This window comes from Eulemur rufifrons, chromosome 7 (assembly GCF_041146395.1).
Source record: "Eulemur rufifrons isolate Redbay chromosome 7, OSU_ERuf_1, whole genome shotgun sequence".
In the NCBI taxonomy this organism is placed as follows: Eukaryota; Metazoa; Chordata; class Mammalia; order Primates; family Lemuridae; genus Eulemur; species Eulemur rufifrons.
This window is the reverse complement of record NC_090989.1, coordinates 11,504,219-11,525,359: the sequence shown is the minus strand read 5'-3', so window position 1 is coordinate 11,525,359 and position 21,141 is coordinate 11,504,219. Positions and strand designations below refer to the sequence as shown.

Sequence of the window (21,141 nt, the reverse complement as noted above, 5' to 3'; positions counted from 1 at the left end):
TTGGGAGCCATCAACATAAATGACAGTCAATGAACTCATAGAAGGAGAAAGACATCATATGATTTATTTCAATTCAATTCAACAAATATTTATCCGTTCACGGTGTAAAAACATGTACCTACTAGGGGAGATCACTTAAAACAAGACAAGGGGAGCTATGACAAAATAATAAGAGACATCAATATTTAAGTCACAGGCACTGGAGACTGGGGGGAATGGCCAGAGAGACAGACAGAACCGTGAATGAGTGTGGAATCATGAGATTTGAGAGAAAGGGCATAGGGAATAACAGATACCAAATGCTATTGGGAAGTCAAGTTAAGATAAAGGGTATAAAGAGTCTAGTAGGTCTGAATACTAGGAATTAGCTGATGATCTTGGTGAGAACGGAGTAAGCTCAATGACAAGGACAGAAAGCCAGACTTAGTGGGCTCAGGAATAAATGAGAAGTGTGAAAACAAAGATAGCTGTGGACAAATGTCACTAAATTTGGTGATGAGTAATAACAGACAGCATAGCTTCTGGAGGGAATTGAGGATATGCCTTTTTAAGTTAAGAGACTTGAGAATGTTTAACTGTCGAGGAGAAGGAACCAAAGGGAGAAGATGAAGTCAAGAGAGAAGGGAAAATTATCAATGGAAATGCAGCCCTACAAACGGGTTGCTTACAGAACCAGATAGATCATCATTCAACTCAAAGATGTCTTTCCAGTAGCAGAAGGAAAGAAAGAATAGATACAAGTGCAGGTGAGTTAGAGGTTTTGGAGGTGGAAAGCTGAGACCTGATCTGTTGATTGCTTGTATTTTCCAAGAAAATAGGATTTTGGTGGAAGAACATCTGTCGAAAAAGAGAAGTGGTGGGGTAGAGATTTGAGGTGAGTGCAGGAGATTTTTAATTTCAGCTCAATGGAGGCTGGAGACTATGAAGTTTTGATCATTGGGGTTATGTGATCCTTCAGGTTTTCTCTGACTAAACTATACCTCCTCCCCGAGCCCTTCTGAAGTAGAAAAAAGCAATAACCACAATGCTCAGGAAGAAAATAGCCAGAATTTATTGAGCACCATGTGCCAGATACTAGACTAAGCTCTTTACATTATTAACTAATTTATGCAGCACACCACTCTGACCTACATATCGTTATGGTCCCTGTAAGGAAACAAGATTAAATAATGTGCCCAAGGTCCTACAGTGATGGAGCTGAGATACTAATTCAGGTCAAGTCAACTTCAAAACTCACACACTTAGCCAGTAGGCCCACTGTCTGTTTGGGAGATATTTAGTTACCAGTTGGGAAGGGGTGTGGCTGTCCTCTTATTATCATTTAAAAACAGACTTCTTTCTTTCCCTATATGTATTGAGTATGCAGCCAGTCTCAATCTATCCTCAAGCTACATTGAAAAGTGACCTTCAAATATGCTGTTCCTTTTGCTTGGAACACTGTACCCCCCTCCTTCCCTGACTGTCTCCTACTTACACGCTATCTCCACTTAAACACCTCTTACTCCAGGTCACCTGCTGCAATCCCTGCCCCTCACCTCCAAACTTGTTGAGTGTCCCTACTGTTTGCTTCATTGTTATTTTTTACTTAGTTGCCTGCCTACTGGGATGAGGAAAGGAAAGGAAAAATACAGCACCAAGGAGAAAGGCAATTCCAGGAAATTTCAGAGTAGAACTGCTCAGATTCTTCCCTGAGCATCCTGGAGCTGGTGTTTGTACACCCTAAAAGTCTGTTCCCCTGGGCTGCTGCTCATCTAGTGACTCTACACTTTCCTCCACCAACCTCTCTGCCCAGAAAGAAGTGAAGTCATTCTTCTGAAAGGTTCTAGAGCAGTGGTTTCTAACCTGGGGTGCACCCTCCCTAAGGGTTTGCATTGGAGTAAAGGGTCTTCTGAGGTGCAATGAAATTCTATTTGCATTCTTTAATAAGAAATAAATTAAGCTTTACTACTTGAAACATAACCTAGCACTAGCACCTGCATTATTCCAAATGTCAGGGGATCACATGTTACATTCAGTGACATGTGACATACCTGGGAGCAGAGTGGGAAACCCGCAAGGTGCAAATGTGGAGTGATGCTTCCATTTGTTCACTTTTGGAGTTGAACTATGTTTAGCCATTTACTTGGCCTGATGTGTATTTACAGATAATGTTAGCTAGTTTGCAACTAAACTAACACAAAATGGATGTGAGAAGATTCTTGTAAGTAAGTTGGAAATTAAAGATAATGCTATTAATTCACAAGTGAACGGCAGAACTGACCCATCTCCTATTGCTGGTATGAGCACATTACAATATAAATGTAAAAATAATGACAACCTGATCAGAATCTTCAAGAAGTCAGTTTTTAAAAAATCATCAAAAAGACTATTGGTGAAATGCATTCACACCCTTGTCATCAACTATTCACCTTCCTCTAAATGATGCTGAGTCTTCACATATTAGCTAACCCACAGCATGAAGCCACCACTTTAGGAGGACATTTTCCAAAAGAGCAAGCCTCTACAATTTCGTTTCAAGTGTTTAATGTCACATGATACTCACTCACTCTGGTTCTTTACAAAATTTCATAATTGGTAAAAATATTTAGAAACTGCTTTTGAGCGTTTTATTTTGTTTTTTGAGACAGGGTAACGCTCTGTTGCTGGGTCTAGAGTACAGTGGCATCATCATAGCTCACTGCAACCTCAAACTCCTGGGCTTAGGTGATCCTTCTGCCTTAGCCTTCCCAGTAACTGAGACTACAGGCATGCGCCACCGTGCCTCGCTAATTTTTCTTTTCTTTTTTTTTTTCTGTAGAGACAGAGTCTTGCTGTTTCTCAGGCTGGTGTTGAACTCCTGGCCTTAAGCAATCCTCCCACCTCAGCCTCCTGAAGTGCTAGGATTACAGGCTAAACCACTGAGCCCCACCCAGAGGTTCTTAATAGCAAAGACAAAAAGCTACATGTCACTTTCTTTTCTTGCCACAATGTGATAATAAACTAAAACATATTCCTTAACCAGCAATACTATTGGAAAACATACAGGAAATATGGCTGAAGATTGAAGAAATAAGAGTTAAATTTCACAGTGTGGGAAGTTTGCCATATAATTATATAGCAGCCTGCCCTAAAGCACAGATGTTTCTAACATGTCCTTTTCACAAGTGAAAAACTTAAGGAACTACTTTTTCTTTGTTAGCCACAAGGGGAAAGACAAAATATGCACTCAACAGTAATTTACTTCCTTAATTAGAACAAAAAGTTTTAGTGCCCAGATCTTGGTTTTTAAATATGAATCTCCACTCAAAGAAACCAGGGCCCCTTGGAGAAATGGCTTTTAGGGTTGGGTGGGAAAAGTATAAGACAAGCCTGAAACTTGTGCTGGAAAGTAAAGAAGTGCTTAAAAAAATGATGGGGTCATATCAAAAGGAACAGGAGTCAGCTTGAAGTGGCTATCACTAACCAAATCTGGGACAATTTGAGCATTAAAATAAATAAGGAGGATGAACTGGTAGAGCATGGGGGATATTTAAGGCAGTGAAACTCTTCTGTAGAATGCTGTAATGGTGGATACATGACATTATACACTTGTCAAAACCCATAGAATGTACAACACCAAGAGTGAACCCTAATGTAAATTATGGATTTTAGCTATAATATAATAATGTATCGATATAGGTTCATCAATTGTAAGAAACATACCCACCAATTCAAGATGCTAACAACAGGGGAAACTGGGAGGGGGTTCGGGATGAGGGAATATATAAGAACTCTCTGTATTTTCTGTTCAGTTTTTCTGTAAACCTAAAACTGCTCTAAAAATTGAGTCCTTTGATTAAAAACTCTTTAAATACATAAGGATAGCAATAAACTATAACCAACGAAATAAGAATCTATGAGATCATACAGATAATAAATGGAAAGAAAGAAAAGCTCGTTCTTAAAATTTGTCATCTAATACTGACAGCGGGAGAGGCTGGGTTGAAAAGTTACCATTTCACAACCATCATAGTAGATGGCTCAGGCAAGGATCATCAATGGATGGTAACTCTAGAAGAAAGAGTTTGATGAAGAATAGGGTATTTGCAGGATCTCAGAGTATCTTCCACAGATTAGCTGCAAGGGAGAAATAGGAACTATACAGTGGAGACTGGATAACACCTTGATATATGATCAAAATGAACATCACCAATGAGCAGCTAACAAACTTAATATGCCTACAGATGGGATATCTAAGGACACCACACTATGTATTAATAGTATTACAGCCAGGTATGCATAATCTGAATCTAATCAGGAGAAATAATCAGACAAGCCCAAATTGAGAAGCATTCTATAAAATAGTTGACCTATAAATCTGCAAACAAAAAACAAACAAAAAGTCCATGACATGAAAGACAACGGCTAGGGAACTGCTCCAGATTAAAGAAAGCTAAAGTTGTTCAGGAAAATAAATCAACTACAGATATATACGTGAGTTTGTATTTAAAAAGACAGTGCAGCAAATGTGGCAAAATATTAACAATTTGGTGAATCTGGGCAAAGGGTATGCAGAAGTTCTCACAATTTTTGCAACTTTTCTATAAATTTGAAATTATTTCAAAACAAAAATGGTGTATAGAAAAACTGCAAGCATAGCCTCTGATGGATCATTTTGGCTGGAATAAAGGTGGAAAAGGAGGTTCTGAGTTAAAGTTACAGAGCTAGCACCACATGGTAAATTAATTCACGTCTCATTCATAGATAATTATTATAGTAAATAAGTTGATACTAAAGTGCAAAAAGTGCTTGCCAGAGGATGTCACATCTGTGGTAAATTTTATTAAAATACCATTCAATTTTATTAAAATACAATTCTATCTTTACAATATGTTGTATTAAGATGAGGAAACATCATGAAAATCTTTTGTACCATGCAAATACCATATTGCCAACTTAAAGATGAATTATGTATTTTTTTGCAGATATTTACTGTCTTTTAACAAGTGGCTCACATAAGCATGTTTATGTAGCAGACACTAAAAAATAAAATAAACCACTAAATCCCTCAAAACTGCCTTTATAATGAAAAAGAGAAAGTCAAAAGAAATTCTTGCATTTTTAAATACATTTGGAAATATTTCTGTTCGGTTGAATTTTTGCCCAAAAAAATGCTGTGTGCATCTATAAATACTCTAGCTACCCACTAAAGAAACTGGGGGAAAATCACCAATGTGTTTAAAAATCTTTCAAATGAAATGTTTCAGTCATTTTGAGCTCATCATTCTAAAAATAAAAATGCATCCTATTGTAACTAGTTTGCAAGAGTAATTTTTGGACAATAGGAAAAGAAAATTTTAATAAAAACATGCAAAGAGTCATTGGAGAGGCTTTTAAAATGAGTATGATTTAGTAAGTGCAACCAGGGATTTTCTTCTTCCATTCGGATCCACTTACCTTCGTGGGGCATTTTTCCAGCTATGACATCATTAAAACAAACTACTGACACACTCAGAATCAAAGCTCCAAATTGTTGAATCATAAAGTGATAATTCAAGGTTTTAAAAATGAGGCCTAACGACTAGACAGATTTACTAAAAATCATTGTTCCCTTAAAATGGGTGAATTTCATGATATGATAAATTATACCTCAAACATATTTTTAAATAGACATATTCAATCATGTTCTTTACAAATATTCACTTTACCATGTAATTGCTAATTAATAGCGTCAACCTGAAATGATCAAAAGGATCAGAATCCAGTTAAAATAGTTTGTTGAAGCACAAAGCTGAGCATGGCCTTCAAAGAAACACAGACTCCAAAGAAATGGGGTCAGTGCTTCATAGCTGAAAAGTTAAGTAAGATCTTACTTATATAGTCAAAAACAAAGAAGTTTAGCAGGATTATGTTTTCCATACAAGGCTGGCTTAAGATTTACATCAATTTGATTAGGTACAGTGTGCTTTGTTTTGTTTTTCAGAAAAGGTATACTTAACATTCCATCTTAGACAATGTGATAGCCAGCCGTCTAGTCTTTGTATGAGAGGGAAGTTAATAAATGAGAATCAACATTTAAGAGGGAAGGGATCTTTTTTTCTGGCACCCTTTAGTTTTTTACATTTTGCAAAACAACGTAGATAAGGAAAAAACGATATTGCTCAATGAAAGGTCACTTAAAGCTGCCGAGATTACAGCTGTGGGTACGTAACACAGGTCCCACAATCACATTCCTTTAAGGCTCAAAATAAAGTTCCAACAGCTTTGATTTTGAATTTTTTTCACAATAGTTTAGTCGTTATAATAAACAACGAAGTACTGGCTTATTTCATCTCTCATCCTTTAAATTTTATTTGCCTATTTTCATAATGTACATAATCTCTTAGGTACATTTAAATAGCCATTTGAACGGTGAGCTCAAATAGTTTACTGACAAAGGTCCGCTTCCGGAGCCCACCACCCAGAAGCCTGTCGCGGTTCTAGCCAAGGGACCAGGTCGCCGGGGAACAAGCGGCTGCTCCGAGCGGCCGCGCTGCTCGGCTCACAGGTCTCTTCACACAGGAAACGGTCTGGCTCGCTCGGCGGCTTCCCGGTTTCAGGTTCCTTCGGCCCCGGGGCGCTGGGGATTCCCAACGCCGTGTTGTACGGCGCGTGATCCAGCCGGCTACTGGGGGCAGGAAAGGGCGAGGCCCGAGGCCGCCCAACCACGACCCCGGCGCAGGAAGCGAAGCGGCGGGGCAACCTGGCACCGCGCCGCACCCCAGCCAACGCCAAGGCCGCCGGTTGGACGCCGTCTTCCGGAAAGGAGGGGGCGGGCCGCGCCGGCGCAGTCACTAGCCGGAAGGAGAGGGCGCTAGGAGGAGGCGGGGCGGAATGCCGATGCTCAAGGCGCGTGCACGGCAGGGATGGCGTGTGCGCGGATAGCGCGCGCGTGCGCGGCGGCGACGAGGTGCTCTCCGATCCCGCCGCCCAACAAGACGTGTCTGAGGATGTGACTGGCTGGGCCCGCGGCAGCTGGCGGACGATGCTCGCCCTCCTGGGTGCGACAGCCCTGGTGCTGGTCGCCGGGGCGCCATGGGTGTTGCCCGCAGCCGCAGGTAAGGCACGCGGGGAAGGGCTGCGGCGCGGCGTCGGAAACCTCGACAGCTGGGAGGTGGCGGGGAGGAGGACAGACGTCCTCTCTGGGACACCTCCGGCCCTCTGTGCCCTGGGGGTTTGAGGTCCGTGGCTGCGTCGCTTAGATTAAAACCGATTTTGGCTAGACAATCAAGCAGGAGAAAGTGGTGTTCAGCCTCCCTCCACGTCGCTTGCGTGGGAGCCGGCGCACCCGTCGCTGGGCTGGGGACATCCTCCCGGCCAAGAGTCCTCGGGCCACGCCCCGGGCCCCCACCCCCGGCAAGCGATGTGAGAGCGCCTCGGGTCTTGAGTGCTGATTTCTGGAAAAAAAAATCTAGCACCTCCGCTCACATGTTTGATAACAAACAAGGCAGTTCCTGAAACGCATTTCCTCAATTTAGTAAACAGTTGCCCAGTCCTACGTGGGAATGAGGTAAGTGTTGCAAGACTTTCTCCGCCCTCAGGATTCTTACGATCTAATAAAAAATAATAATAAAGGAAAAATACGAAGGCCACCAGTCTAGTTAGCTGCAATTCTTAATACTCGGCCAGGATGCGTAGGGAATGGCAACTATAATAAGGTGGAAAGAGTGAGAGGTACTTTTGTAGTGAGGAGGTGTATGTACCCAAAGACAAACAGAGCTAGCATCTCAGTGCGGCAGTGCAGGAGGTCTGGGAGGCTGCTAATGGGTTCAAAATACTTAACTGTTTGCTTAGAAAACGTTAGACCTGTGTGTTATGTGGTACATGATACGCTATTTCTCAAACTTTTCCACAAACATAGTAAGTAGTTTGTGGATACTAGGGTCTTGTTGCAACCGACAGTGATTTCTTTGAAGTCTTTTGTTAATGAAAAATTTGCATTAAACTCATGTTTGCTTTGATGTAAAAAGAATTTCTCCAGAATTTTCGTGTAAAATTGATATTCCAGGAGGATATGCATTAAGAAATTAATTTTAAATTAGGGTAGAGGAGAGCTGCTAAAATATAATTAGTAGGCATTTAGCATTTACTGAGCTCTTACCTACATGCCAGGCACTAATCAAAGTGTTTTAAAGGTATAAACTCAAATAGCTTTCAGAACCATGTAGATTCTATTATCATTTTACAAATGGGGAAACTGAGACACTGAGAGATTAAGTAACTTGCCTAAGGCCATACAGCCAGCCAGCGGCTGAGTGGGAAATCAAACCCTCTGAGTCTGGCCTGGTAGCCCTGGGGCTAGACTATTTTCCTAAAGGCCAAATAATTTAAATTACTGATTATCCACCTATATATTAAGGGTCCAATTATCAGGATCTTTCAATGACCTAATCTACTTTTTCCCCAAAGAAATAATGTTAAAGACTAAATGAAATGTTAACTCAAACTTGAGATCGTAATGTTGCTTTGTCTTTTGGGAACTATAAAAATATTCATACTTTTTAACCTAGTATATGCAATTCTGGGACCCTATACCAAGAAAACTATCTGAAATATATATTTTATTTATATTTGAATGGATGTGTATATTTGGATTTTAAAAGATAGTAAACCATTCTGGTCATCAAAGTGAAATGTTGAAGCAACTAAAATATAAATATGTGCATATATATGGGTATATGCATATATATGCACATATTTATGATTAAATACCCATTTATACCTTTTACATGTTGAAAGGGTGAAATAAACTATTATTAAAAGGAGATTGCTAATACTAATAGAGCAAAATCTGTGAAAGCTAAAATCCTGTTAAATTACTTTATTTCCAAGTCCCTATCCATTTACCAGTCAGTTATTTGTTGGTCTCCCAAATGCCAAGATGCCTTTAACTCCAGGGTCTCCTTCCTTCCTTCCTTTAGCAGTAAAAGAAATTTTTTTCCCTAAGAAAATTCCCAGCTCTACCCCATCAGATCGTCTATTCCCATCTCAAGGCCCAGAATTACCAGAATTAGAATATTCTGGACAGGATACTGTAAATTCTACAAATGCCATCAGATCTTTTGTTAATCCCTATAAACTCAATTGCTGCCCTTTGGCTGCATAGAATCTATAAATTCCAACAAATAGGACAGGAATCAAGAAGAGTGGGATAAGGGGATGTATTCTGTTAAGGGATGAAGTTTCAGAGAGTCTCAGTGTGAATCAGAAAATTGAGTGTGGTGAGACCTCCTTAAATTAAAATTTTTTTTTCAGAAAGTGTTTTCTCTGATGTCTCTCCTTTTGACCCCATATTATAATATTTAAGTGGAAAATAGAGGAAGCAGTCCCAATTAAGAAAGTTCTATACAAGGACGCCCATGGTAGAAAAAGTCTGCAAGGAGATAACATGATTGCAGAAGTAAAAGCTAGAAATATTATAGGAACCAGAAATAAATTTGAAAGCTGGTCTTTAAAAAATGATAGCTCAGCAAAATGATAGATTAGTCCTTTGCGATATTTAAGAAGTTCCTGTGAACCCACCATTATGCTGAGTACTCTGAAAAATGCAAATTAAGTATGAAGTTATGTAGACTCTGCCCTTGAGGAACTTGCAATCTGATTGGAGATTTGTGTTTAATACAAAGAAGCAGTTTTTAAAAGTATATCTTTTGAGGATTCTGAAAAGATGGCAGAGGAGAAAGCACCAGGAATCTGTCTCCCCACCTAGATAACAATTGCATTGGCAGAATCTGTCTGATGTAACTATTTTGAAACTCTGGAGTCTATTGAAGTCTTGTAACTTCAGGGGGTAGGTTTGGATGGTAAATTGCAGTTAATTTTGGTTAATTTCAGCTCTTAGCACAGTAGCAGCTACCCATCTCCCACATCCCAGCCCTTGCCCGGCAGCTGGGCATGTGTTACTGGAGCAACCTACGCACAACTTACAGGAGCCAGGTGGGCAAAAAGAAACCCATCACCAAATATCAGGTATCTGTGCTCTGATTGCTGCTTCTGATCATAAAAGTGTGCAGGCCAAGAAGTGGGCAGTCATTGTTTTTACACCTTCCCCCATTGTCACATGCCCTCCCCCATCACTTCATGTTCCTCTTTTTTCACTTTTGGGAGCCAAACATTGAAGACCAGTACATTGAAAAATAACTGTATATATGGGGAAAATTAGAGAGCAGCCACACATACCCAGGGAAAGGCTCAGAAAAGACTTTAAGTTTATACCTCAGGATGATCTTTGGTACAGAAACAGCCTACAATAAAAAAAAAAAAAAAAAAAAAAAAAAAAAAAAAAAACATAGTCTGGGAGAGTGATGTCAGGAAGATAGCCAACTAGAAGCCACTAGTGTTTGTCCCTCTCACAAAGACAGCCAGAACAACTAATAACTGCATTTTAACAAAAATAACAGAAGGAATGCCAGAGTGCATCATAGGAGTAACAGAAACCCTGGTGAGCAGAAAAATGTGAGGTGGCCACCTAAAGAACAGAAGGAACCACCAGGTCACCACCACCCCATGCCCCCACTGGAATCAGCTGGGAACCAGGAGTAACTTCCTCCCTATGGTGAGGAGTTAAGCAAGAGGATCCCAGCAACCCCTATCAATACCTTGGGCACCTACAGATCTCACTACTGGGGTTCCCTGCAGTCCTCACAGGCACTAAGCCCAGCTGAGGGAGCTGCCTAGAGTCTACATAACTGTGATACTCCCAGGGAAGAGTGAGCACTGTGGGCCACCCAGCTACTGTGCTATGCCATCTTGGAATTGGAACTATTGCTGGAGTGTTTCTTGCTTCCAGGTCTTGTAGCCACAGCTCCTCTTCATCCCTAAGGCTAAGCCACCACCAAACCACCCCACATCCCAAAGCTGAGCTACGAGCAGCTGTTATACCCTTCCCTGTAGGGCCAATCAGAAGTAGAGCCCACTCTGCCTACCAACCTCCCTACCCCTGGGCTGGAACTGTAGCAGTACCCTGTCTCCTGAAAAAACAGCACCTTAGCCACCTAAAGCAATCATGCACTCCAGTGCCTAAGATGAAGTGGCACCCTGTATTCCAGAGAAACAGTGCCTGGGCCGCCCCAAAACAGTCATGCCTCTTCCCAGGTCTGAGCTAAAGGAGCACATTGCCCCTTGGGGAATCAGTGCCCTGGCCAAGCTGAGCAGCTGTGTATTCCAGGGCTGAGTTGATGTAGTACCCCAAGTCCCAGGGAAGCAGAGCAGTGGCTGAGTTGAGACATCCTAGTTTACAACTCCAAAATCTCTAGTATCCTCCTTCCCTATAGCTGGACTAATGTCCTAAAGTGAGCTGCTGAGACATTCCTCTCCCTGGGGAGTGAAGTCATCACTGTGCTGCTCCTTCTCCCCCCTCCCCTGACCTAAACTAAAGCTGTGCTTCACCATTCTGGAGTACTTGTTGTCACTGCACATGGCCTCACAGTCTGGGATATTGCTGAGCCCCGCTATCCCATGGTCTATAGTCACTATTACTTGGTTTTTCATCCCCTGGGATCTGAGTTGCCAGTAAGCCCTATTGGCTCAGGGTACCAAATACAAGTGTACCCTGCTCTTCAGGTCCAAACCTCCAGAGTGCCCTTTCTTCCCTGGAGTCAGGCCAGTGCTATGCCCTAACCCCAGGAGTGGAATCACAGCTACAGCCCGGACCCCTGGGTTTGAGCTACAGAGGGTGCATCAGAGTCACAGATCCTGGCTCTGTGGGCAACCAACATCTAACCCTGCCACAGTGACCAAACTTGCACCTCAAAAACCAGGTGCCACAATAAGTTTGTGAGACCCTGAGCCTAGGATCCCAGCCCTATAGCCACTCCAAGCACTTGCCCCTGGAATCCAGAGCCACTGCAACTGCTTATAGCCAATGTCAGACCTAATACCAAGAGCGATCCCCTTGGCTAAGTCTCCTTATTGTGGGGAAAATTAGAATAGGAGAACCCCAAAAGCACTTGACACTGAGGACATTAACAATTTATGCCACTGCTGCCACAAACTTCTACAGCCTAGGCCACTGAGGTGCCCATTTACTACTGACATTGAATGCAGCTGAAGAAGCTATGTGGCTACTATACCATTGCACATGTTGGGAAATAGTCACCATACCCTTCAAAAACCACACTAAAACCCAACTGCCAGTAAAAGTCTTCTCTTTGAAACCCACTCTGTATAGTCAGCAAGAGGTGATTGGTCCACTAGATAGATGCACAGACATCATTGCAGAGACACAAGAAACATGAAAAACTAAGGAAATATGACACCACCAAAGGAAGCATAAGAACTCTCTGGTAACAGACCCCATTGAAAAGGAAATCAATGAATTGCTGAAAAAGGAATTCAAACTAGTGATCTTAAGGAAATTCAACAAGATACAAGAAAATACGTACAGATAATTCAATAAAATCAGGAAAATAATTCACAATATGAATGAAAAGTTAAACTGATAAAAACCAAACAGGAATCCTGCTGCTGAATTCAATGAATGAATGCAATGAATAAAATTTTAAAAATGTAACTGAGAGCTTCAACAGCAGACTTGCTCAAGCAGAAGAAAGAATCTCTGAACTTGAAGATAGGTCATTTGAAATTACCCAGTTCCAAACCACAGTAGAGTCCATAAAACAAAATAATAACATAGAATATAAAATTAAAATAAAAAAATAAATTACCCACAGAAAAAAATGAAAAAGAGGAAAGAAGGCCTACAAGACTTATGGGACACCATTAAGCAAACAAATGTTAATATTTTGGAAGTTACAGAAAGAGAAGAGAAGGTAAAAGGCACAGAAACCTATTTAATGAATAATAGCTGAAAACCCCCCAAGTCTAAGGAGAGATATGGGCATCTACATCCTGAAAGCTCAATGGTCCCCATATAGATTTAACCCAAAAAGGTCCTCCTCAAGACACATTATAGTCAATTGTCAAAAGTCAAAGAGAGAATTCTAAAAACAGCAAGAGAAAAGTGTGAAGTCACATATAAGGAATCCCCATTAGCCTAACAGCAGATTTCTCCACAGAAACCTTACAGGTTAGAAGAGAATGTGATGATATATTCAAAGTACTCAGAAAAAAAAAAAATTGTCAGCCAAGAATACTATACCCAGCAGAGATATCTTTTAGAAATGAGGGAGAAATAATCCCAGGTAAGCAAAAACTGAGGGAATTCGTCACCACTAGACTGGCCTTACAAGAAATGCTCAAGGGAATTCTATATCCAGAAATGAAAAGACAATAGTCACTACCATAAAAACATGGAAAAATATAAAACTCACTGGTACAGCAGATACACAAAGGAGAAAGAGAAAAAAATTAAACCTTACCACTACAGAAAACCACCAAACTACAATGATAAACAATAAGAGAGGAAGAAAGAAACAAAGGATATACAAAACAACCAGAAAACAATTAACAAGGTAACAGGAGTAAGTCATCATCTATGGATAATAACCTTGAATGTAAACAGATTATATTCCAGTTAAAAGATACAGACTGGCTGAATGGATTTTTTTTTAAATGACCCAACTATATGCTACCTGCAGGAAACCCACTTCAGCTGCAAAGAGAAATACAGACTGAAAGTGAAGGGATGGAAAAAGTTATTCCATGCAAATGGAAACCAAAAGCTAGCACTAGTCATATTTATATCAGATAAAACAGACTTTAAGTCAAAAACTGTAAAAAAAAAAAAAGACAAAGAAGGTTATAATATAATGATAAAGGAATCAATTCACCAAGAAGATATAACAATTCTAAACATTATATATGCACCCAACACTGGAGCACCCATATATATATATACGGCAAATATTATGATATCTAAAGGGAGAGATAGACTTCAATACATAGATAGTTGGGGACTTCAGCGCCTAGCTGTCAGCATTGGACAGATCAACAAACTCCAAGTAAAATGAGCTCGGAAACAACCACACCAAGACACATTATAATCAAACTTATGAAAGCCAAAGACAGAGAAGTCACTCATCACATACAAGAGATCCTCAATAAGATAATCAACAGATTTCTCATCTGCAACATTGGAGACCAGAAGACAGTGAGTTGATATATTCAAAGTGCTAAAAGAAAAAAAAAAAACTGTCAACCAAAAATCTCATATCCAGCAGAATTGTCCTCCAAAACTGAAAAGAAGTTAAGATGTTCCTGTTTAAACAAAAGCTGAGGAAGTTCATTACCACTAGACCTACCTTGCAATAACTGCTTAAGGGAGTTCTGAAAGGTGAAGTGAAAGGACACTAGACAGTAATTCAAAGCCATATGAAGAAATAAAAATCTCAATACAGGTAAATACGTGGGCAATTATAAAAACTGGTATCATTGTAACAACAGTTTGTAACTCCACTTTTTTGCTTTGTACATGCTTTAAGAGAATAATACATTTAAAAAGAGCAATTATTAGTTTAAAAGCTAATATTGTAACATTGGCTTGTAATTCCACATTTGTTCTCCATAATTTAAGAGACTAATTCATTTAATTATGTTTTGGGACATACAATATGTAAAGATATAATTCTGGGACATCAACTGAAAAGGGTGGGTACAGCTGTAAAGGAGCAGAGTTTTTGGATATTGTTGAAGTTAAGCTGGTATAAATTCAAATTAGAGTGTTAAAACTTTAGCATGTTGAATGTAATACCTATGGCAACCACAAAGAAAATAGCTATGGAATATACACAGAGGAAATGAGAAAGAAATTCAAACATTTTACTACAAAAAATCAGCTGAACACAAAAGAAGATAGTAATGCAGCAAATGAGGGGTAAAAAAGCTGTAAGGTATATAGAAAGTAGCAAAATGACAGAAGTAAGTCACTCATTATCAGCAATTACTTTAAATGGATTAAACTCCAGTCAAGAAACAGATTGGCAAGATAGGTAAAAGCACATGGTCCAACTATATTCTCTCTACAAGAAATTCATTTTCAATCCAAAGACAGATTGAAAGTGAAAGAATGGAAGAAGGTATTCCATGCAAATAGTAATGATATGATAGCAGGGGTATCTATACTAATATTAGACAAAATAGACTTTAAATCAAAAAAGGTTATAAGAAACACAGAAGGATGTTATATATTAATAGAATTTTCAATACAGCAAGAAGTTACAACAGTTATAAACATTTATGCTCCAAGGCCGGGCGCGGTGGCTCACGCCTGTAATCCTAGCACTCTGGGAGGCCGAGGTGGGCGGATCATTTGAGCTCAGGAGTTCGAGACCAGCCTGAGCAAGAGCGAGACCCCATCTCTACTAAAAATAGAAAGAAATTATATGGACAGCTAAAAATATATATAGAAAAAATTAGCCGGGCATGGTGGTGCATGCCTGTAGTCCCAGCTACTCGGGAGGCTGAGGCAGTAGGATCGCTTGAGCCCAGGAGTTTGAGGTTGCTGTGAGCTAGGCTGACGCCACGGCACTCACTCTAGCCGGGGCAACAGAGTGAGACTCTGTCTCAAAAAAAAAAAAAAAAAAAACATTTATGCTCCTAATGGCAAGTTATCAAAACATGTGAAGCTAAAACTAACAAAATTAAACAGAGAAATAGTTCTATAACAATTGGAGACTTCAATGACCCCTCTCAAAAATGAAAAGAACAATTAAACAGAAGATAAGGAAATAGAGTATACTGTCAACAAAATAAAAAGGCAACCATAGAATGGGAGAAAATATCTGCAAATCATGTATCTGATAAGATATTAATGTTCGGAATATATAGAGAACTCCTAAAGGTCAACAATTTTAAAAAATCCTAATTCAAAAATGGGCAAAGAACTTGAATAGACATTTTTCCAAAGAATATATACAAATGACCAGAAAGTACATGAAAACATGCTCAACATCACTAATCATTAGAGAAATGCAAATTAAAACTATAATGTGATACCACCTCACTCCCATTAGAATGGCTACTATCAGAAAAAATAAGTGCTGGTGAGGATGTAGAGAAATTGGAACCCTTGTGTATTGTTGGTAGAAATGTAAAAGAGTATAGCTGCTGTGGAAAGTGGTATAGTGGTTCCTCAGAAAATTAAACAGAATTACCATGTGATCCAGCAATTCCACTTCTGGGTTTGTACCCAAAAGAATTGAAAATGGAGTCTCAAAGAGATACTTGGACATCCACGTTCGTAGCAACTTTATTCACAATAGCTAAAATACAGAAGCAACCCACATGTCCATGGACCAATGAATGAGCAAAATTTGGTATATACAGACAATGAAATATTATTCAGCCTTAAAAAGGAAGGAAATTCTGACATTTGCTACAATATAAATGAAGCGTGAGAAATTATGCTAAGTGAAATAAGCCAGTCCCAAGAAGACTGTATGATTCCACTTTTGTGAAGTAGTTAATACAGTCAAAATCATACAAATAGAAAGTACAGGGTGTCCCAAAAGTCTCCATAGGAAGGAAAAATTTTGTAAAATTTTGTAATGAATATTTTGTAAATCAAGGTACGTTTAGCTACAATTTCCCATTTTCCCTCTGTGTGGCGACTTTTGGGACACCCTGTAGAATAGTGGTTGCCCAGGGCTAGAGGGAGGAAGGAAGGAATGGGGAGTTACTGTTTAACGAGTATAGAGTTTCAGTTTGACAAGATAAAAAGAGTTATGAAGATAGATGGCGGTGATGGTTGCACAACATTATTAATGTATTTAATAGCACTGAACTGTACGCTTAAAAATGGTTAAGATGGTAAATTTTGTGTTTTGTATATTATCACGAAACACATAAAAAATGAAAAACATCTTGCATTCAGTAAGTATTAGAGAGCTAAGTACATCTACTTAAGTGTGAAATGGAGCGGTACAGATTACATGATACAGAGTGTAAGAGACCAGGATCAACATGAGCTGCAGTATTCAGGGAAGGTTTTCCATAGGGGGTCAAACTTCAGCTGGATCTTGGGAGGATTTGGGTGGTCAGAGAGGAAGAGGAGTGCATTGCAGGTTGGAGGGGCCAGAAGAGAAAAATGAGAAGGGAAGTAATTTAACTGGTAGAAGATTTGTGTTAGTAGTAGTAGTAAGAAATAAGGTAGGTACATAAATGGAAGTCCTTAAAAATAAACAGAAGGATCCAGACTTGGTACGTTTGCCAATCAAGATCTTTTTAGGTTCCTGAAGGGCTTGGCTGACACAAATATTTATACATCTGTGTCTCGATTTTGTTATGTGAATATTCCATTCCTGTAAACAGCTGTCACCTTTGAAATCACATCTATTCAGTTCTCTATCGGAGTATATGAAGTATAGATGGTCCCCAGTTGATGATGGTTCGACTTAACAGTTTTTGACTTTACAATGGATTTATTGGGGTATTAAATGGATTTTTGATTTGTGATTTTTTTTCTTATGATAGGTTTATTGATATGTAACACCTCGTAAGTCAAGGAGCATCTGTTTCTGTCTCTGAGAGTAGAGTGTGAAACCAAATTGAGGCTGCTAAACTGTTGAACCTCATATCCTTTACACCAGTATCACTTCTGAGACTAAAGAAAAATTGTATTTTTATACAGAGAGACAATTTGGTTTTCAGATAAAAGACAACTCTTTTTATAGCTGAAAAAACTCAACCTTTCTTCCAGCTCTCTCAGATGCAGAAACATAGTTAGCAGCCTCCCTGTGCTGATCATTAGGTTTTTTGGATTTTAAAATATACTTCATTATATTTGAATGTATTCATTCAAATATATGGGGATATATGGGGAAGTATAACATTTTTTAAAATATCTATACAGTATTTGTATAATTATCTTTTTTGTTGCCTTTATAGGTGGAAAAAATCTAAACTCTTCTCGAAATGTAGAGATCGACATCATAGATGACAATTTTATCCTAAGGTGGAACAGGAACAGTGAGTCTATGGGGAACATGACTTATTCAGCAGATTATCAAAGGTATGTGACTTTGCTTATTGATTTGCCAGAATGACCTGAATGATTTTTATAATTTTAACACCATAATTTCTTTTCAGATTTGGTTTTTCCATTTTTAGAAGTTTTATGTCTACTTTATATAACATTAATAACTTTATTTCTTTAAACAGAGAATCAAATTCATCTTTGGGTGTTGAAGCAAAAGAGATTTGCGGATGAGGATGATAGACAGCTCTAATCCACAGCCATACCTTCTCTGCTCTGGATGTTCCAGCTTCATTAAATATAAATTGGGAATTGGGGTCTGAACTAGAGCATATCTTGTTTTTTTTTTTTTTTTGGAGACAGGGTCTCTCTCACTGTTGACTGAGCTAGAGTGCAGTGGTGTCATCATAGCTTACTGCAGCCTCAAACTCCTGGGCTCAAGAGATCCACCTGCCTTAGCCTCCCAAGTAGCTGGGACTACAGGCACGCGCCTCTGCAGCCAGCTAATTTTCCTATTTTTTTGTAGAAACAAGATCTTGTTATGTTGTTCAGGCTGGTGTCCAACTCCTGGCCTCAAACAATCCTCCCTGCCTCGGCCTCCCAAAGTGTTGGGATTACAGACATGAGCCACCATGCCCGGCCCTGAGCATAACTTAAAGATATGGGAGAGTATCCCAAAAGCCCTATCCAAGGTCTTGGAATAGGCCCCCAGGCCTCCTGTGCTTGAGCTTTCCTGTTATCTCCATCACAGGAAATATTTTAATTTTAGATACAATTTATAAACATCAATATATTGGACCCTGCATTTCCAAACACTCAGTCAATGTTTCTAGAGTTTCAATGCCTCCTCCTTAGTACTAACTTAGTAGTTAATAGTTCAAGAAGATAGGCAGACAGGGGGGTTCCAGATGAATATATAAGAGAACACAGCCCAGGAAGTATACTACTTTACCTCCTAGTAGGGTGTTGGGGCTTTATCTGCTAACTGTGTTCTGTCCAAGAAAAAGCAAGCAGTGAAGGAATAGGGTGTTAGGACCTCTGGAACCAGGATCCCACCACCTTGATCACAGTCAATGACACTGTTGTTCTCTAGTTAACTAAAACTGGGATATTAATCTCACACCTTCAGTAATTGTGTGCATATGCATGTGTGTGTGTATATATATGTATGTATACACACTGTATACACACATACTGCTTTTCTCAGAATTGATAATTTAAAATTTTTTATCTCTAGAGATTTTCTTTAAATTGAATTTTGAGTTTTGTTACCAGTTTTGTTCTTTGCCTTAGTTTGAAATTTTCTTATGAACAACTGTTTTAGGTATAGCAGGAATTATTTCAGAGACCCTTATTTAAAGTTACCCTTATAATAAATAAAGACCCACAGTGCTCTTACACTCTTGTTCCTTCACACATTATTGCTTATACTAAATTCTTCAGTTCATCCTAATTTTTTACCTTTCCATTCTGACTTTAGCATTAAACGCATTTCAGTGTGTTCCTTATTTTGTTCTGCTAGCTTTATAAACAATTACCTTGCAGAAATATGGCAGATTACAAGTTTGTAGCATTTGTAACGTACGTAGTATGGCCTTGAACCAGGCTGCTCGTATTTAAATCCATCCCCTGCTAATTACTCTCCATGTCTTAGTTTCCATATTTATTGAATGGAGAGGATAACTACTATGACTATATATAATTTGTCATTCAAACCAGGATACTTTTGAGAGTAAAAAGAGGCACTTAATTGTAGATAAGCTGGAATAATAGGCTTAAACAAGGACTGCCCCAGCAAAGTGGGATAGGATACCCCAAGAATAAAGTAACTCAGAAGGTTGTATATATAGTTGTATATAAAGTGCTCAGAAGAGTGACACAGAGTACGTGATCAATCGAAGTGGGATTAATATCAGCAGCAGACAGGTATTTTTTAATACTTCTCAGAACATAGGACATATACCACTGGTATTGAGTGAAATACAGATGAATAAATGTACTATCATGATTCCAGAGCCTATAGAACATATGCGACCTAAAATGTCAGTGTTTAAGTTGTATCTAAAATTTATTATAATATTTGTAATGTGTAGCATTCTTTGATTCAACAAATATGGAGTATCTTTCATGCCAAACACTCTTCTAGGTGCTTAGAATACCTCAGTGAACAGGAAAGACAAAGATGACATGAAGTTATATCATGAAACTGACTTTATGGAAATGAATATTATATTGGTTACATATTGATATTTCAAATTGTATTCTGTTCTGAGCTAATGTGAAACAGTTTTTTAAGTTTTGGGGTTTTTTTTTTAAGAAAATATAAAAATAGCTACCACTGCAGTAGCTTCATTATGTACAAAAGCCGTTTTAATGGCACATGCATCTGCATCTCCTGGAACAGGAAAAATGGAAGGGTGAGTTTGGGTTGAAACCATATTAAGTTTTAAATTTTTGATAAGGATTTCTGTTTATAATAAGAGTTTCTAGAGTTTTAAAAATAAATTGTGATACGGAAGAGTTTTTCAGGATTGTTTGTTTAAATTAAGGTATTTTTAATGCCACCTCCAATTTCAGACCTCAGATAGGTAAAGTGGAAAAGGAAACTGGCCAGGAATGAAGTGTTTCGTATGCTAGTGTATATTTTGGGGAATTTTTTAAAAATGTTTCCTTTTTGAAAAATAAGGTAGACTTATATTTGGGTCAGCACAAAATTATTTTAATGTCGTCTCTGGTGTCTAATATCTTAAATCATCTTTAAAATGACATCAACAATATTATAATAAATAAATAAATCAGCTAATGAATTAGGCTTGACAAAAATGCCTTCTCAGAGGACAGCTTCTCTGCCCGGGTTTAAGGTCGATGGGCTTGACATAGACAAAAATTTGGAAATCTGAATCATCAATTCCAGTTCCCAAATTTTCAATAAGGAATGTAACATCCAGAAACACAAAATAGTTTGCCAGAAGTCACACAACTATTTTTAACAAAGCCAACACTAAATCCGCTTTTGTCTTATGGGTCATTTATTTCTTTGCTTCTTTGAAATCCTAGTGTAACCACCCACAAATTATATATAGAACTGTATTTAAAAATTAACTATATGCCTGAATTACTCCATTTTATAAATAAAAACTTGGTTTATATGATTAAAAAGACTGAGGGGTATACACTAAAATGTTTACAGGACATTAACTGAATAGAAGAAATAACTACTTAAATTCACTTTATAATATTAGTAAATAGAAAACATATTTGACATTCTTTTG

At 38.7% G+C, this 21,141-nt stretch overlaps 1 protein-coding gene across 2 annotated transcripts in view; it reads left to right on the top strand.

Moving 5' to 3' along the window:
• Positions 1-6,943: 6,943 nt before the first annotated feature.
• The window catches only part of IFNAR1 (interferon alpha and beta receptor subunit 1), a 30,490-nt gene continuing 16,292 nt past the window's right edge, over positions 6,944-21,141 (top strand). Inside the window, exons 1-2 of one of the 2 annotated variants that reach the window (XM_069472328.1) lie at positions 6,944-7,055; positions 17,782-17,905. In XM_069472328.1, the coding sequence (XP_069328429.1) occupies positions 6,983-7,055; positions 17,782-17,905 (197 nt within the window). In that variant the 5' untranslated portion in view covers positions 6,944-6,982. Of the gene's footprint in view, positions 7,056-17,779; positions 17,906-21,141 lie in introns of those variants that run through there. The other variant, XM_069472330.1, reaches the window with a different exon arrangement.